Source organism: Primulina huaijiensis, chromosome 15 (assembly GCF_012295235.1).
Source record: "Primulina huaijiensis isolate GDHJ02 chromosome 15, ASM1229523v2, whole genome shotgun sequence".
Taxonomy (NCBI): Eukaryota; Viridiplantae; Streptophyta; class Magnoliopsida; order Lamiales; family Gesneriaceae; genus Primulina; species Primulina huaijiensis.
The window spans coordinates 19143810-19158303 of record NC_133320.1 but is presented as its reverse complement, the minus strand read 5'-3'; the positions used below and the strand labels follow the sequence as shown (position 1 = coordinate 19158303).

Sequence of the window (14494 nt, the reverse complement as noted above, 5' to 3'; positions counted from 1 at the left end):
GTATTTTGTTATCTTTTGTAATGTCAAGGATTGTATACGCTTCCACTACTGTAAGTTAAAAGTGATACTCGGTGCCCACAATATCAATATGTAAAGACATGTTTTTTCAACAATGATACATCCCTTCATCCAAAATTTAGATGAAAACCATCAAGGGACACCATTTGGATGCAATGTATCATGAAAAACTCACATCTGTTGTCAATCAGCTCCATCAAATGCCTAGACGCTTCTTACATGGACCTAGAAAAATTCCAAGGCACAATGGGGACGCTTCGACGCCTTCCCTGTGGCTTAGATTGTTCCAGGCCGCATATGGGGTACTGAGGCGCCCTTTCAGGCTTCTCAACTCCTCCCCTGACACATAAAACAATTGAATGTGTGTTTCTTCATATTCTTTTGAAGCATTAAAAACATTCAACAATTGGTTTAGTAAATTTTAACTAACTTTATTTAACTTTAGATAATATGTTGGGTTGACCGATCGAAACATGATACTTGAGCTGTTATACATTTTAAAAAATTTGAATTGTACAACTTTTGATAAAACGACTAGCGGACAATGATATATAATAAAACAAATTATTCAAATTCATTTATTCCATGTAGAAAATACACTTTTTTTTTTAAAAAAATGATTTTTTGAGAAAATTGTTCCTGTTTATACGGATATATATAGGAACTTTTGATAAATCAAGTATCTCACACCACCTCACCTTCTCCCTCGGACTCCACAGCGTAATTTAGTGGCATGCAGACAATCCAGCTAACGTAAGCACCCAATTTACCCACCTATAAAAGCCTCACACTCTTCGTTTGCAATTGCACCTAACTGTTCTAGTATTTGTCTTCCTCATCCCATCAATAAATTTTTACTGTTTGACCCCAAAACTTGCATATATAGATATATATTCACAGTGTGTGTGTGTGTGTGTGTGTGTGTGTGTATCGTACACAAACTCTATAACGATATCGCATTCAAGAAGAGAGGCAGCGGAGATGGTGTCGACCCGGCGAAGTGGATCTCTGCCGTCGAATAACAAGAGATCATCTTCAGGGTCCGACGATAACAACAAGCCTTCTTCTCCGAAACGTCAGAAGGTACTTTTCTGTTACTTTCTCTTTCTGATTTTTTATGTTTGAGCTGGGCAAGATTAGCTGTTATTTTGTTATTGCTCGATTATTCCGTGTGGAATTGATTTTGAATGATTTTTGGCCTTTTGGAGTAGGGTGAGAGCAGCAGTAAAAAAAATAATAGTACGAATGATGATAATTGGAAGGTAGCAGAGTTGGAGCCGGCCGGGAATCCTAGGGAAATAAGCTCCACTGATCCGGCCGAACGCCAGGCGGCCACCGTTCCAGCTATGTCCGTCTCGGTTTCCACTCATGTGGTTGCTGAAGGCTAGTATATGTGAATTATTTGTTTAAGTTTTGGGGAAACTTACTTTCAGATTTTGTTGCATGTATGTAGAATGTTGAAATTTGGGGAATTTTCTGTGATTTTTCGAAATTCAGGAGCTGTGGCAGCTGTAGCGGATAAGCCGAGGAGCTCGTTCACTTCGTGGAAGCAACATCTAGGTTTCGAAACAACCACGCCTTGGTGCCGCCTTCTCACCCAATCCTCTCTGGTGACTTTTTTCCCTTTAAACTGTATTCTTTTTAAATTGCTTGGTATGAACTGGAGTTCTTGGACTGCATTTTTTGAATTTGGTAAAGTGGTTAGACCTCTCACGTAATCCCTCAGATGATTTCTGTCTTTTCTTTTTTCAGTCTTTATTATTTTTAATCTCTTATGAGTGGAGTTCTTGGTGTACGTTAATTGAAGTTTGTCCCTTGGACAAAGCTGAAGATACTATTTTTATCATCTGATAATTATGAAATATTTAGGGATTTCAAATTAAAGGGAATGATTGAATAATAGCAATGTGTCTGTTTGCAGAACCCAACCGTTTCCATGTACACAACCAATTTCTTAGTTGGCTCAAGCAAACAGGCGAATCTGTTGATCCGTGATCAAACCATCAGTGCAATCTTGTGTTCAATAAGACTCACCCAGGTAATGCTTCTAAACAAAACTCAAAAAATGGAATGATTTTTCGTCTTTAAATTATTTTCTTTTGTATCTGTTTCTCTAAATGAAGATGATACCTGCATTGCTAAAATATATGGCCCTACTTGCGGTTCTTCACTTGCAATGTGTGTGTGAAATATTCTGAGGCATTTGGTATCTTCAATTTTCTTTTTTTGCTTATTTTTTTTTGTGGAAAATGATCAGCGTGATGATAAACCTGTTGCGGTACTTGAGAGTCGGGGAAGCAAAGCATGTGTGCTAGTGAATGGTAAAACAATCAAGAAAAATTCTAGTTGTGATCTCAATTCAGGGGATGAAGTGGTTTTCGGCTTTCTTGGAACCCATGCATATGTATCCTCGATGTATTTTTTAACAATTATTATTTATTTTCTTTTCTAATTCACATTATTTCACGTGGAGTCCTCAATGTGTATCCATATAGATTTTCCAGCGGCTACCTTATGAACACATAATCAAGAGGCCCTCACCAGATGTTCAGGCTAATGTAGGAAAGCTGATTCATGTTGAAAGACGAGCAGGAGATGCATCTGCTGTGGCTGGTGCTTCAATTTTGGCATCCCTTTCTAACCCGCGGCAAGATTTATCACGGCTTAAGCCTGCATCTCAGGCCAGTGGTAAAAATTACAGAGTGAGTGAACCACCTTCCTCCCCCACTGTTAATGAGGATGAGCTTGATGGCCAAGAAGTTAACTCAGCTACAAACTTAGGGAGTGAAGCAGCTGTTGATGTTGTCGCTGCCAACAAGTTTGATGACAGTATAGAACCTGGCTTAGAGGCAAGAAGCAATAGCGGCCAAGCTGAACATTTTCTTTCACTATGAAATTTCATGTTATTAGATTTATCATGACTTAGGATTAGACAAAACTTTTGTGTGACAGGATGAAAGAGACTGGGTTAGGGATCCGATTCTGGCATCAGTATCTGGCATGTGCACACGAACTTCAGCATTTAGAGAAAGCATAATTGCATCGATTCTACGTGGGAGACAGCTAGAAGTTACATTTGATAATTTCCCATACTATTTGTGGTAGTGCTATGCAACTTTAATTCGAAATTTTTGAGGATTTGAAACTGGAGTCTATATTCACCCCATCATCTTCTATTGATTATCTGGCATAGACTTTATAGTAAGCATAAAAAAAACATTTTATCTAAGAATTATTAATACTCACATATTTAATCAACTTGCAGTGAGAATACAAAAAATGTTCTAGTTGCGGCTTCGTATATACACCTGAAGCACAAGGATCAAGTTAAATTTACATCCGAGCTTCCTACTCTGAATCCGAGAATTTTGCTTTCTGGTCCTGCAGGTCTCCAATTAGTTTCACATTAGTATTTGTTAACCAGTAGGCCAATCTTCTTTATGTTGTTTCAAAAGATTTAATTTAAAGCATGCAATATATTTTTACTTGTATTTTCAGGGTCTAATATCTACCAAGAAATGTTGTCAAAGGCGTTAGCTCATTTTTTTGGGGCTAAATTGCTGATCTTTGACAGCCATTTATTTTTGGGAGTAAGTTATTGACCATTTCAATTTCATTGATTAGACGTGTTCCCTGTTTTGATTTATTGTGTTTTCTATGTTTTGGTAAATAAAATTGGCATCTGGTACTTGTTTATGCTTATACTTTAAACCCAAAAATGAAAATAGAAAAAAAAAGAAGAAAAACCTATACTTGTAATGGTGTTCTAATAACTGCATCTTTTAGTTTTTTTCTTGCATAGTAATTGATTAAGAAAGTGTCTCTCCAGGTTATCTTTCTCCCTTATTTAATTTTTCAAACAAAAAATGAAACCCACAAATTTTATAGAACAGTTTTTCTAGGAATGCATGTGAAAATAGCTATTTGAAGTAGGATGAACGTCATTTTTTAGGTTATGAAGCTGTTTATTGGTCTTTTGATTCTTATTATTGAAGTATTGAACCATATTTTTAAATATCTAATAAATAGGCTAAAATATAATAAACAGATGCAGTGTCATATATGGATTATCCATTTGTTTTAGGGTTCTTCCAAGGATGCTGAGACTCTGAAAGAGGGAGTCAATGCAGAAAAAGTGTGCAATACGAGCAACGAAGTTTCTAGATCTACTGTGTTTGGTAAAGACATTGGACTTACATCTGGGGAAGCATACATCACTAATTCACTGAGTTCTCCACTTGGCTCTGACTCGTTGAAAATGGAAACTGATGCCATACCCAATTCAGTGAATGCTGCTAAGAACTCTACTATCAAATTAGGTGAGCAGCATTGTAATTAGTGTGGTTTAATTGTTTGTCTGCTCGCAGTCTAGTTTTGGAACAACCCTTGTCATAATTTCTTTTATTTCTGATCCCTTGTGTCTGATTGTTGCAAATTGATTTAGGCGACAGAGTTAAATTCATTGGTGTACCGACTGGTGGAGTATATTCAAATTCTACTAGGTAATAACAATATCCCATGCCTTACTTTCTTTACAGTCCTTGTGTCATAGAAACAATTTGGTATTTATTACTTGATTTGGCTTATTGGCTTCTGGTAGAATGAGATTTCCTCTGGTGGTAACTGGTCGCGAATCACAGAGCTCTCATAATATTAAATGGGGAATACAAATGGGCCCTTCATTGGGTGTTTGATTTGAAAATTTCATTGTTTTCTGTCATCGAGAACAATAATTATGAAGTGATTGTACAATTAGACCATATATATTTGGGTAAACCTTACATGCCCAATATGCTCATTAGTTCTCACTCAGTATGACTTGTTTTTAATATAAGATCTCGAATGTAGCATGCAATTTTAAATGTTACGGTCCTGTATACATGTCTTCTCTAACTTAGATTTCACCATGGTTTGCATTTTTCTGCGCCTTATTTACCAAAAAGTTCGAATTGTTCTGATGTGTATGAGTTGTTATGAAATAACACCTTTTTATCTCGACTTTTAGGGGACCAACTCCTGGAATGCGAGGGAAGGTTCTCTTGTCTTTTGAAGATAACCCTCTGTCAAAAATTGGTGTAAGATTTGACAGACTCGTTGCAGATGGGGTTGATTTTGGAGGTCTTTGTGATAATGATCATGGATTCTTCTGCCATGGTGATTCCGGCTTGATAAAATCTCTACTTTATTTCTTTTAGCTTTGTACTATATGAAATTCAGAGTTTGCGTTATTCCTCACACATACAATATTCTTTTTTTCCATATAGCCAATGAACTTCGCTTGGATACCTCTGGCATTGAGGATATGGACAAGTTATTTATTAACACTATGTTTGAGGTGTGATTGCCTTTCTGTTTAAAATCAACAGGTTTACATTGAAATGGTTACTTAATATCACCCAATTTTATTCTTCCCATTCGCTAGACTGTATTTGAAGAGAGCAGGGATTCCCCTTTCATTTTGTTTATGAAAGATGCGGAGAAGTCCATGGCAGGAAGTTCAGAATCATATGCTATTTTTAAGAACAAGCTTGAGAAGCTCCCCGATAATGTTGTAGTTATCGGAACACACATTCAACCTGACAATTCTAAGGAAAAGGTAGAAATCTTGACATATCCATCCGTATACATTCTTTACATATTCTGCTTCATTGATTATTCTGATCAAGCTGCATGGGTTGACATAAATAGACTATTGACATTAAGTATAAGTCAAAATCTCAATACATATACTTTGGGATTCATTGTAAATCCAGTTTTCTCTTCTGCAGTCTCAACCTGGCGGTTTGCTTTTCACGAAGTTCGGCAGCCACCAGACTGCGTTGCTTGACTTGACTTTCCCTGTAAGAATCTATTGATAAATTACTATCTAGATTGTCTTTGTATTATTGTGTTGTTTAGGAGGATACAATCTGTTTCATCTTTAGCCATGAAGCATGTATTTGTGCCTCAGAAAGTTAGGGCTTTGCTAGTCTGTCTTATTTTACAACCTTTCTAGCATTTTCAAGCTGTCTTACATTTATATGGGCTTTATGCTTACCTTGAAACTCTTCTATCTTAATGAAGTTATGTATCCATCATCCTTATTTGTAACAAACATTCTTATATATCTTCAAGCTAGATTATGAACAATGTAAGATATAAAAATTGTGTTTTTTTCCCTTTAATTCAAACCTCTCATGTACTGGTCAGTAAATGACGCTAGCAAATTCTTGAATTATATGTGCATGTATATGTATGTATTTATGCATGCACATGAGGGTGCACAGATACAATTAGCTAGACTATCAACTCCTTCTTGAAGGAACTATAACTACTCCCCTTTAAACAGCTAATGCCAACAAAGAGAATTACAACAAGAAAAGGAGCATTCCTGATGTTGAGAAGTCTCTAATCTATTGTCCTATAACAAGATTGAAAATGCAGGAGTGACAAATTGGATTAGAGCCCATTGTTATGGGATTTTTAAAGCTTTACAGCAGCAGTTTGAGGATTTAAGCCGGTGCACCTTGACTTGAACTTTGAGCTACCTATTGAGTCAGGCTGACCAACTCCTCTAAAAACGGAACCTATAAACTACCAAGAAAGGAAGCAATAATAAATTGTGTAATTTAAAGTCCTACAATAATTACTCAATATTAACTTTTCATCTCGGGATTACCTTGAATGAATTATTCTTTGTTATGAAAAGTACTCCTGCTCATGATTTTTTCTTTGTTGGTTCTCATTTTATAGCTGGTATATCCTAGTTTCTTGTGTTTAGGTGGCTAACATTGTTCCAGATAAAGATTATTTCTTGTGTTATGGAATAGCGTACCAGCTCTCAGAATTCTCAATTCATCACATCATGTTTTACTGCCCTCATATGATGCGGACTTGATTATGCCAGGATAGTTTTGGGAGGCTGAATGATAGAGCTAAGGATGTTACCAAGGCAACTAAGCTTTTGTCCAAACTATTTCCTAATAAAGTAACAATTCACTTGCCTCAGGTTTGTTGCGGGAATTCCTTTTTCATAATTATTTTGGCAAACTAAATGGCATAATGATGCTGATCAACATCTCAGGATGAAGATCATCTGGTTAGTTGGAAGCGTCAATTAGATCAAGATTCTGAAACCCTGAAAGTGAAAGCAAATTTGTATAATTTACGAACTGTGAGTTTTCTTTTCATCATGAAAGCGACCCACGTAATTTTCATTTATCTATGATTGTTACATGCTTGCAAATATTTTGATTACACTTGGCACTAGAACTACTCATGAGGCAGATCTCCTTTTGATGAACATATGTAGTTTCTTCTTTATATATCACCATTCATACTTTTTCGATGTTTATAATAGAAATGATACAAATTATAGTAACCTGCCCTCATTAAATTGAATATCTAACCTGAACGCACAAAGAGGCAGAGTACGTTAACACCCGCACTTATACGGTGAGTGACCGGCGATTACAAGATTTAAGAATTAAGATTAGCACTTTTTCCACCCAAAAAATAGTTGAAAAAAAAATTGTGAATTGGTCTCCGCTTATTCTCTGGCATTTGTGCTTGTTGTTTTTAACTTCATTCCCGTGCAGTTTCATTGGAGATAAGAGGGAAAGATGGGATGTGTGTGTTCATTCATATAATTAAAATGTGAAGAAGGATATTTTAGTGAATGTTGGTTATTATCAGTGATGACAGTACGCCATGCAAGTTTCACTAAAGTGATGGGCTTTGCATACTGATAAGGCTTGATTATTCAAGAATCATTCTCTTATCATTCCAACTGAAACCAGCTTTGCAGTACGAGGCAGCCATTTCATTTGACTTTTGCTTTGTATTTTAATATACAGGTCCTAAACCGTAATGGTTTGGGGTGTGATGGATTAGAAACTTTAAGCATCGAAGATCAATCACTTACAAATGAGAGTATGTGTTTCTTTTGCACATCTTTGTCAGATATTAGCTTTGTTTTACTTTATGATTTCCATGTGAAATGATATAGAACTTGTGAACATGAGAAGATGACATAGTTTTTGTAATGTTTCGAAGGTGCGGAAAAGGTTGTTGGATGGGCTTTAAGCTATCATTTGATGACGAACCCTAAAGCTGAAGCAGATGCTAGACTTGTTTTATCTACAGAGAGGTAATGGAAAGAAGCCACTTTCTATTTTGCAAAATATCGATCAATAGTCAGAATTAAACTAAAAAGACACTCTTGTTGCAGCATTCAATATGGCATTGGAATTTTACAATCCATAATGAATGAAGTCAAGAATCTAAAGAAGTCCCTCAAGGTGATACTTCGTTGCTTGACACCACACTCATTTGTGGTTGATTTGTGAATATGCGTATCTTCAATTTGAATTTTCCCAGGATGTTGTCACTGAAAATGAATTCGAGAAGAGGCTTCTAGCAGATGTAATCCCACCCAGTGATATTGGAGTGACATTTGATGATATAGGAGCACTGGAAAATGTGAAAGACACGTTGAAGGAGTTGGTGATGCTTCCTTTACAGAGGCCAGAACTTTTCTGCAAGGGTCAACTCACCAAGGTGACATTTTTATTCCTTTTAATGGGATTGTTCCCTTGATGCGAGAAAGAGATTTTGGGCGAAGGAACTAGTGTGTATTTCCACAATATTTACTATTTTCAGTAACCGTTTCCGTTGAGTTTGTTTTCGTTTTTCTTGAATTATTATATCACCTTTCCTATGTATCTTGTAACTTCTCCTTGTTGTAAATACATGAGACCCCTTTTTGTGGTTAGTGGGACTATTTTCTGTGCCAATCATGGTACTATTTTCCCTTCCATTTTGTTCAGAATTTTTTTTCGTTTAGAATAAATATCTCTTTTTGTTCAGAATTTTCCTTGATAAGGATGAAAGATTGTAATTTTGCTTGTTTTGTTTATCACCTCATAAAAATGATTTCTTTAAACTACGTTCTCACAATTGCTCATAATCCTGTACTCATTTAAATTAAGATGAGATGTCTTTCAATCTACCAATGTGCATTCAAGTTCACTCTGAGATTTAGTCTTTTTTGGCAGTACCCGACTGGTTGGATATTTAAGTATTATTGTGGCTAGCTTGCACGCTTTGTGTTAAGAACCTCCAAATCTATTCTCTCATGCAGCCTTGCAAGGGTATACTTTTATTTGGGCCCCCTGGAACAGGAAAAACCATGCTTGCTAAAGCTGTGGCCACTGAAGCTGGTGCTAACTTCATTAACATTTCAATGTCCAGCATAACGTCAAAGGTTATTCTATAAAAGGCTCAACTTCACTTTTATAAGATTTTGCTGATGTCATAATGTTCTCATGTTGCACCACCGTTCTTTGTATTTGCAGTGGTTTGGTGAGGGTGAGAAATATGTCAAGGCTGTCTTCTCACTGGCCAGCAAAATCGCTCCAAGTGTTATATTTGTTGATGAAGTATGCCATTTCACTCTATATTATGATGTGTTTTCTCCTTGCTATCTTCTACATTATGCGCTTGGGGTGCAGTCGAGCCAACTAGAGCTTAAGCACCCAAAAAATTTGTTATTCTTGTTAAGAATTATGGTCCCAGTTTTAATTACCGGAAGCGATAAAAAAAACGAAAACTGAACACAAGAACATACAAGATTTATTGTGGTTAAGTGTCGATGTGAGAACTATGTCCACTTATCTCCGTTGCACATTGCCACTATAATGAAACCAAGAAAACAAATATAATTTTCTTACAGGAACATGTCCTCTCTCAGAAGTATATTCTTGTCACTATACGTCTTTCTTTGTGTATGTGAATTATAACACAATGACATCTACCAACAGATATAAATATTATCAGGGTTACATTAATTTGTGCAAAATACATAAAATACCCTTAAATAAATAATTAGACTCCACACATGTATTAAAAATCTCCTACTTGGAGACTAATCCACCATCATCAACTGTTTCCACCTGCAGCGTGGCTCATTTCTCGGTAGAGAAGTCCAATTAAAGTTGCAGATAACTCCAATTTTTCAACTATCACAATCTTCGTCAACATATCAGTTGGGTTACGACTTACTTCAATCTTCTCAAGAGTTTGAATTCCATCATGCACGCTGATTTTATGAGCTGATATGGAACCTATATATGCTTTGGCCTAACATGATAAATAAGATTCTTTGCAAATGAATTGCACTAATACTGTCACAATCTAACAAACTTTTTTCATATCTCTGACCCAACTCTTCCAAAAAAGACAACCGGATCATTTATTTACTAGCCTCTGTTTCTGCAACATACTATGCCTCAGTTGTAGAAAGTGTAACTATCTTTTGCAATTTCGAAACCTTGTAATACCACCGTGAGAGTAGACAAATCCATTAGTACTCTTTTTACATAGCCATGTCGGTATCAACATAACCATGCAAGCCACTCCGATTTTTTTAAGCAAGCGGAATCTTCAGCGCCGCTCAAATATCTGAGAATTAATTCCAGCGCCTCCCAATACTGTTTCTTGGATTACTCATAAATCGGCTTACAACTTCCACCGCACGTGTTATGTCTGGTCTACTACATATCATTGAATGCATGAGGCAACCAATAACATAATCATATGGTACCTTCTCCGTGTAGGCTCGCTCCTTACACAAAGGTGACTTATCCTTGGATATACGAAAGTGATCAGCTAAAGGTATGTTCATTGGCTTTGCTCTATCCGTGTAAAATCCGCGAAGCACTTTCTTCACATATTCTTCCTCCCGACGATTTGTTTTGCATAATCAAATCGTTCATTGCAAGCTCTTCATACATTTCCTTTTTCAACTTATCAATAACATATAGTAGTAAAATGATATGAGATCTATCAAACCTTTTTATGTAACAACAGTGATCTACCTGACATCTCAAAAAACCATTACTGCTCATAAGATTGTCAAACCTTTTATACCACTGTCACAACACTTATTTCAAATCGTACAAACTCTTTTGAAGTTTGCACACTATTTTCTCATTTTCTTTTACATCAAACCTCGTGGCTGCTGCATATAAATTTCTTCCTTTCAAATCACCTTTCTGAAGATGCAAATTTTCTTGCGCCACTAACTCAAGAATAGTTCTGATTGTGGTTAGTTTAACCATCGTAGAGAAAATCTCGGTGTAATCGACTTCTTCTTTCTGCTGAAAACTTTTCACCGCCAATTTTGCTTTATACGCTTGCTACCGTCACGTTCTTCGACAATGTCGATCGAATAACACCCAACACCTGTCTATCAAGGAAATTTCGTTTATCGTTTGACAACTTTTTTTATTTCTTCCCTGCAAGCAGTTGATGCAGTTTTTTACCATACATATATGCTTCGATTTGCATCCTCCAGAAGCAAAACCGTTGCCATCAAATTTTCCAATCCCATATGTCAAACCTTATTCGCTAGCATTGCTTTCAAATTCAACCTCACGTGCTCTGATACTAGTTGTTAGGAACTATGGTCCAGTTTTAATTACCGAAAGCGACAAAGAAGACGAAAGATTAATATAAGGACACACAAGATTTATAGTGGTACACTCTCAATGTGAGCTATGTCCACTTGTCACCGCTGTAAATTTCCACTACAATGAAACTAAGAAACAAAATAGAATTTTTTTACAAAAACATGTCTCATCTCATATATATTTTCTTGTCACTCTCTTTCTTTGTGTATGTGAATTCTAACCCAATGACGACTACCACCAGATATAAATAATATAAAGGCTACATTAATACGGTCGAAATATCTAAAATACCCTTAAATAAATAATTAGGCTCCACACATATATTAACAATTCTAGCTTGAGTTGGATCAAGTAGTAATTGAGCCAGAGCTTGTGCTTGAAATCGGAGTTGGACGGCGTACTGTCTAAAATTCTTGTCTTTTCATTAAGTTTTTGATTGTTGATATTAGTGATAAATTCAGGGTAAGATAAAATATTATGACAAAAATATGAAGATTATCATAACTCGAGCTCGATTAGTTGGGTGCTGAAAGCGGGGACTTGAGCTCGACCGAATGTTGTGTTTGAGCTGCTTAAAATTCTGTCAAAACCAAGCCCCATCTGAGGCCTGAGCTCACAAGACATATTAGCGTTTAGCCTGACTGCTGTGCTTTTTCCTTCTTTTGTAGGTAGATAGCATGCTGGGGCGAAGGGAAAACCCTGGAGAGCACGAAGCCATGCGTAAAATGAAAAATGAGTTCATGGTGAATTGGGATGGGCTGCGAACAAAAGACACAGAGCGTGTTTTGGTACTTGCTGCAACAAACAGGCCTTTTGACCTAGATGAAGCTGTAATAAGGCGGCTGCCACGTAGGTAAAAACAAGAGCAAAAATGTCTTCAAGAAGTTTGATCTTGAACACAAAATGTTTGATGATTGCACTTATATTGTGTTGTCTATAGATTGATGGTCAACTTACCAGATGCTGCTAATAGAGCAAAAATCCTAAGAGTGATACTAGCTAAAGAGGACTTGTCTGCTGACATGGATTTGGATTCAGTAGCAAGTATGACAGATGGTTATTCTGGAAGTGATCTGAAGGTTGGGTCTTAAGGCTTAAGTTGTGAATTGTTTGTAGGTGCAGAGCTCTACTCAAGTTAACTTCTGTGTTTTGTTTCAGAATTTGTGTGTCACAGCTGCACATCGCCCAATTAGAGAGATTTTGGAAAAAGAGAAAAAGGTATCTTCTCCTTAATTTATATCACGTAGATTGGAAAATTAAACTGAGTGGCATCTATTTTCCGTTTCCGGTTTTTACAGTTGCAAGTGTGCCGCACAAATCATGACTTGTCGGGGCTGTCATTCTTGTAAATGGCCATCCCGAGCTTTTTAGCATGTTTCCTTTATTATATCATCTGATTGAATTATTTGTGGGAAAATCAAGGTAAATTTGTATCAATCATCTTATTCTTGATATATTCTGGTGGCTTTGTTTCTTCCTTTACCATTCCTATATTGGAGAAAATGTTTGTCACAGAGATGTTATCAAGTAGGTTTTCTGAAGAGATTACATTTGTTTTTTTTCTTTTTTGGAACTTCTATCCTCATCTAACTGTTATGGTAAATATCAGGAGCAAGCCGCTGCTCTTGCTGAAGGGAGGATTCCACCAGCTTTAAGTGGGAGTGCTGATATTCGCCCCCTAAATATAGATGACTTCAGATTTGCTCACGAAAGGGTGAGAAAAAATCACATGAAATCTGTTACTTTCTATCACCTACTTGTCCCTTGTTCTAAATTTATCTATTTTTCATTCGACCTAGGTCTGTGCAAGTGTTTCGTCGGAGTCGATAAACATGACAGAGCTTCATCAGTGGAATGAACTTTATGGTGAAGGAGGCTCGAGACGGAAGAAATCCCTCAGCTACTTCATGTAAAGGTTTGCATATGGACAATTTGTTCTTCCCTTCTCGTTGCCCGTCTTCTCCACCCATTCCAAATCCAACTTCTCCATTGGATATGCATGAGAAAATTCACAGCATTGTACAATGAAGTATAGGTTTCTATCGTACGCTCGTGTTCTAATTTATGAGATGATTTAAGGTTAGAATAGCCTCCCCGAGTGAAAATTGTGGCTGCTCTGGCTTTGTTTTGTACCCCATCTCCCTCTTCTGTCAAATAGAAAATGTCGGGCAGGATTCAGTTTTAATTTGTTGCGACAGCGCAAGAATTAGTCGGATCTTGTGCGTATATATTTATTGTCACCCTTTCATTGTTTTAGTTGTTGCTAACTTGTACTAATAAGAAAACGTAGTCTCTTTCATTTCCTCCTGTCAGCTGGAGTTGTAGACTGTAGTTTTGAGTTCATTTCTCTAGCTGGTGTTTGCCTGTCCTGCCAGTGGAGTACTGCATGACCTGAATTTATGTATATTTTAAAAAATGCAAGGTATTGTTAGATGTACCTTTATATGTCTGTGATACTCGGTTCTACATTTGGTATGGACCTTGATTTCAACTGTCCTCGTGGGGATGCTTCAGTGTTGGCCAAAATCAAAACCTTACATTCGAGTAGCACAGTATAAAATTTTGAGGTGGACTGCTGGGATGCTTCAGTGTTGGCCAAAGTCAAAACCTTATGTTTTGACACTGACGATTCGGCATTCAAATTGTGCGAAGTGGAAAAAAGCTCCCTTCTGTCACTATTTTCAATTTTTTTAAATGTCAGATGCTTAAGCATTTACTCCACGCAAGATTTAATTTCACATTTGTGAAATCCAACTATTGTTAAAAAGCTCTCGTGATTGTTAAAAAATTCTCGTAAAAAAAATGATCTATTAACTTTCTATGTTTTCAAATCTTGAACATACGTATCCTCATATTTTCTTAAGCACATGTATTTTTATCCATACGTGTTTTCTGAGGTACGTGTTTCCAGAATTCACAGTGGTATTGTAGGTAATTGACCCCTCCATATAATTATAGTTTGATTTGAACAATTTAATAAAGTAATCATGAGAAAATTATTTAGAAACTAAATATTCCTTAAAAAA

The 14494-nt window shown here is 36.5% G+C and overlaps 1 protein-coding gene across 2 annotated transcripts; it reads left to right on the top strand.

Moving 5' to 3' along the window:
* Positions 1-923: 923 nt before the first annotated feature.
* LOC140958830 (uncharacterized) lies at positions 924-13770 on the top strand. 2 transcript variants are annotated; one of them, XR_012171841.1, is made up of 28 exons: positions 924-1101; positions 1230-1401; positions 1516-1628; positions 1940-2056; positions 2276-2422; positions 2514-2867; positions 2971-3119; positions 3284-3405; positions 3517-3608; positions 4103-4337; positions 4463-4520; positions 5024-5172; positions 5283-5353; positions 5441-5614; positions 5787-5858; positions 6905-7006; positions 7082-7171; positions 7854-7929; positions 8053-8146; positions 8228-8297; positions 8377-8556; positions 9140-9262; positions 9354-9437; positions 12137-12321; positions 12409-12547; positions 12627-12686; positions 12767-12890; positions 13078-13155. XR_012171841.1 is itself a non-coding variant. In XM_073416399.1 (28 exons), the coding sequence occupies exons 1-28, from the start codon at positions 1000-1002 to the stop codon at positions 13379-13381; spliced, it is 3549 nt and encodes a 1182-aa protein (XP_073272500.1). In that variant the 5' UTR covers positions 924-999; the 3' UTR covers positions 13382-13770. The 2 variants fall into 2 exon arrangements, 1 of the variants encoding a protein (XP_073272500.1); XM_073416399.1 differs by lacking the exon at positions 12767-12890 and adding an exon at positions 13268-13770 and having other exon boundaries at positions 13078-13182.
* The last annotated feature ends 724 nt before the right edge of the window (positions 13771-14494 follow it).